This window comes from Charadrius vociferus, unplaced genomic scaffold (assembly GCF_000708025.1).
Source record: "Charadrius vociferus isolate BGI_N301 unplaced genomic scaffold, ASM70802v2 scaffold975, whole genome shotgun sequence".
Taxonomy (NCBI): domain Eukaryota; kingdom Metazoa; phylum Chordata; class Aves; order Charadriiformes; family Charadriidae; genus Charadrius; species Charadrius vociferus.
Genome location: NW_009648454.1, coordinates 64,281 through 66,323, shown reverse-complemented (window position 1 = coordinate 66,323; position 2,043 = coordinate 64,281). Strand labels below are relative to the sequence as shown.

Genomic DNA, 2,043 nt, shown 5'->3' with positions numbered 1-2,043 from the left:
AATGAAAAGTCAGGAAGAGCGCCATGTGCAAGCCTGCCTCTTCCACTAATCGTACGCTGCAAAGTGAATTTGTTTCAGCAGCCTGCAGAGTCATGGCCTCGGCACTCACCAGTTTGCTGGCTTTGGCAGCATCCAGGGAATCTGTAAAGAAAAACAGAAAAGAACCATGAGCTTTGGCCCAAAGGACGCCTCTGGCCTGATCCGCATACCAAGTGTCTCCGCAGTCCAGCAAGCATCGAGGCATACTGAAAGGACCATTTACGTGTGTTCTTAGGGAAGTGGGCGTGAAGTAGAGACCAGGATAAACCAGGAAACGGTGGTACAGTGGGGTACGGGTCTGGAGGAACAGGGACTCCCTTATTAGACCCGCTGGCACAGTTTGAGAAAGCCAAGCATTCAGACACACACGTCAGAACTAGGTCAGGCTATGCTGCTTTTCTTGAGCTAAATTACTGCAATTCAGAGAATCCTGAGTCACCTTCAGAGCACTCTCTATCAGAAACACACGGGAGTCTAGTGGTCCATATGACCACACCTAATCAGCTGGATTCCAAATGAGTATCTAATGCGAGTATCAACAGAAATACAGGTCCAGAGACCATTTACTTCACGCAGCAAAATAAAAGGTTTCCATCCTGGTGCGTATGCGGTCAGGAATCTGAACACACACAAGGTATATGTACATATTCAAGACACGACTCAGAGGCACTCCCCAAACGACCGGTTGCAGCTCTGCTCCCTCTGCTGTCCACTTCAGCCCAGGGAACCATGTGTGTCCCCTCCCCGAGTAGGGCATTCACAGCCCCACAGCCCTAACAGGTCTCAAGCTCAGCAGACCGGTCCTTCCCACGTCTCAGAGAGCAAACCTTCTCCAGCACAGGCGGCCACCAGGAACATCTGCCGACAATTCGGCCACTGGCCTTCCCCAGGTCGCTAAACTCGTGGGGTGCCAGCTGTTACGAGGTGCTCCCATTTTATCATCCAAACAGAGGGCTGACGGAGCACGTCATTATAGAGCCTGGCCATTATGGCACAATGTTAGATGTCAGCACTGGGCTAAACCCCACTGCTCAAACCAACCAACCCGCCCCGAACTCAGGATTCCTCCCTCGTTCTCTGGATTATCAGTGTGCACAATTGGACAGCACAACAAGTGCCACATACATGAGTGTGGAGGAAACAGATTGCATGATCTTGGCTTATGTGCATCAGAGATGAAGGTAACCACTGCATTTAGCAGGTTTGGCTAAATTACATCCTTTGCTCCATTTCTGGATGTCTGGTGGGTCCACGAGCAGCTCACAGCCACGGGGCAGCTTGCCCCCCTCCACCCCCAGCTCCAATTCCACCAGGAATATTTTCCAACTGTGGCACTGATGACCCCAACAGCAAATGCTGCAGGAGCACCTCATAAATAAAAAACAGGAGCCACCTCCACTGTTTACCTCACACCTCTGCTAGTCTGGGAGAGGAATGTACTGGATCTATAGGAAGAGCAATCTCTGCATCACCCACCGCAGTCAGACTGCAGCAACCTGCACTGCCGTTGCCATGGAAACTCCTGGCAAGCAGCCGCATCCCACTGCCTGCATCCCTACCAACAAGCATCATCGCAGCCAACACTGATCCTGCATGCCTGGGCTCCCGCTCCTCCTGCCGTTGGACCCCAAGGGAGCTGGATCCCCGGGACCTGGCCAGTGTCCTCCTGCTGTGCCCTTGCTGTCTCTCCCGACCCGGCATTGCTCTGGCTCAGCCCCTTCGCTCACCAGTTCAACCATCAACGACTGACTCCAGCTCGTGTGTGCATCCCACCCCCACAGGCAATGCTCCCCCCTACAGTACAAATGTCACTTCGTGGTATTCAAGGCCATCCGTGCTGATGCCTGCAGACAGCAGCGGAAAACGCTGGTGACACCCATCCTGCTACCCCCAAACCTGAGATAAATGTACCCATTTCCCCTCCCACATGCTGTTGCTGGGCTCCTGCCCTGAAACGGGCTCTGAGCAGCAAGAGGCACTGCGTATCAAGAGGGATAACCTGAA

At 53.2% G+C, this 2,043-nt stretch overlaps 1 protein-coding gene across 1 annotated transcript in view; it reads right to left on the bottom strand.

The window, feature by feature from the left end:
• Positions 1-2,043, bottom strand: part of DCTN1 (dynactin 1) — a 58,984-nt gene that overhangs the window by 50,072 nt on the left and 6,869 nt on the right. The window contains exon 3 of the mRNA XM_009885628.1: positions 110-141. Within this exon, the coding sequence (XP_009883930.1) occupies positions 110-141 (32 nt within the window). The remainder of the gene's footprint in view (positions 1-109; positions 142-2,043) is intronic.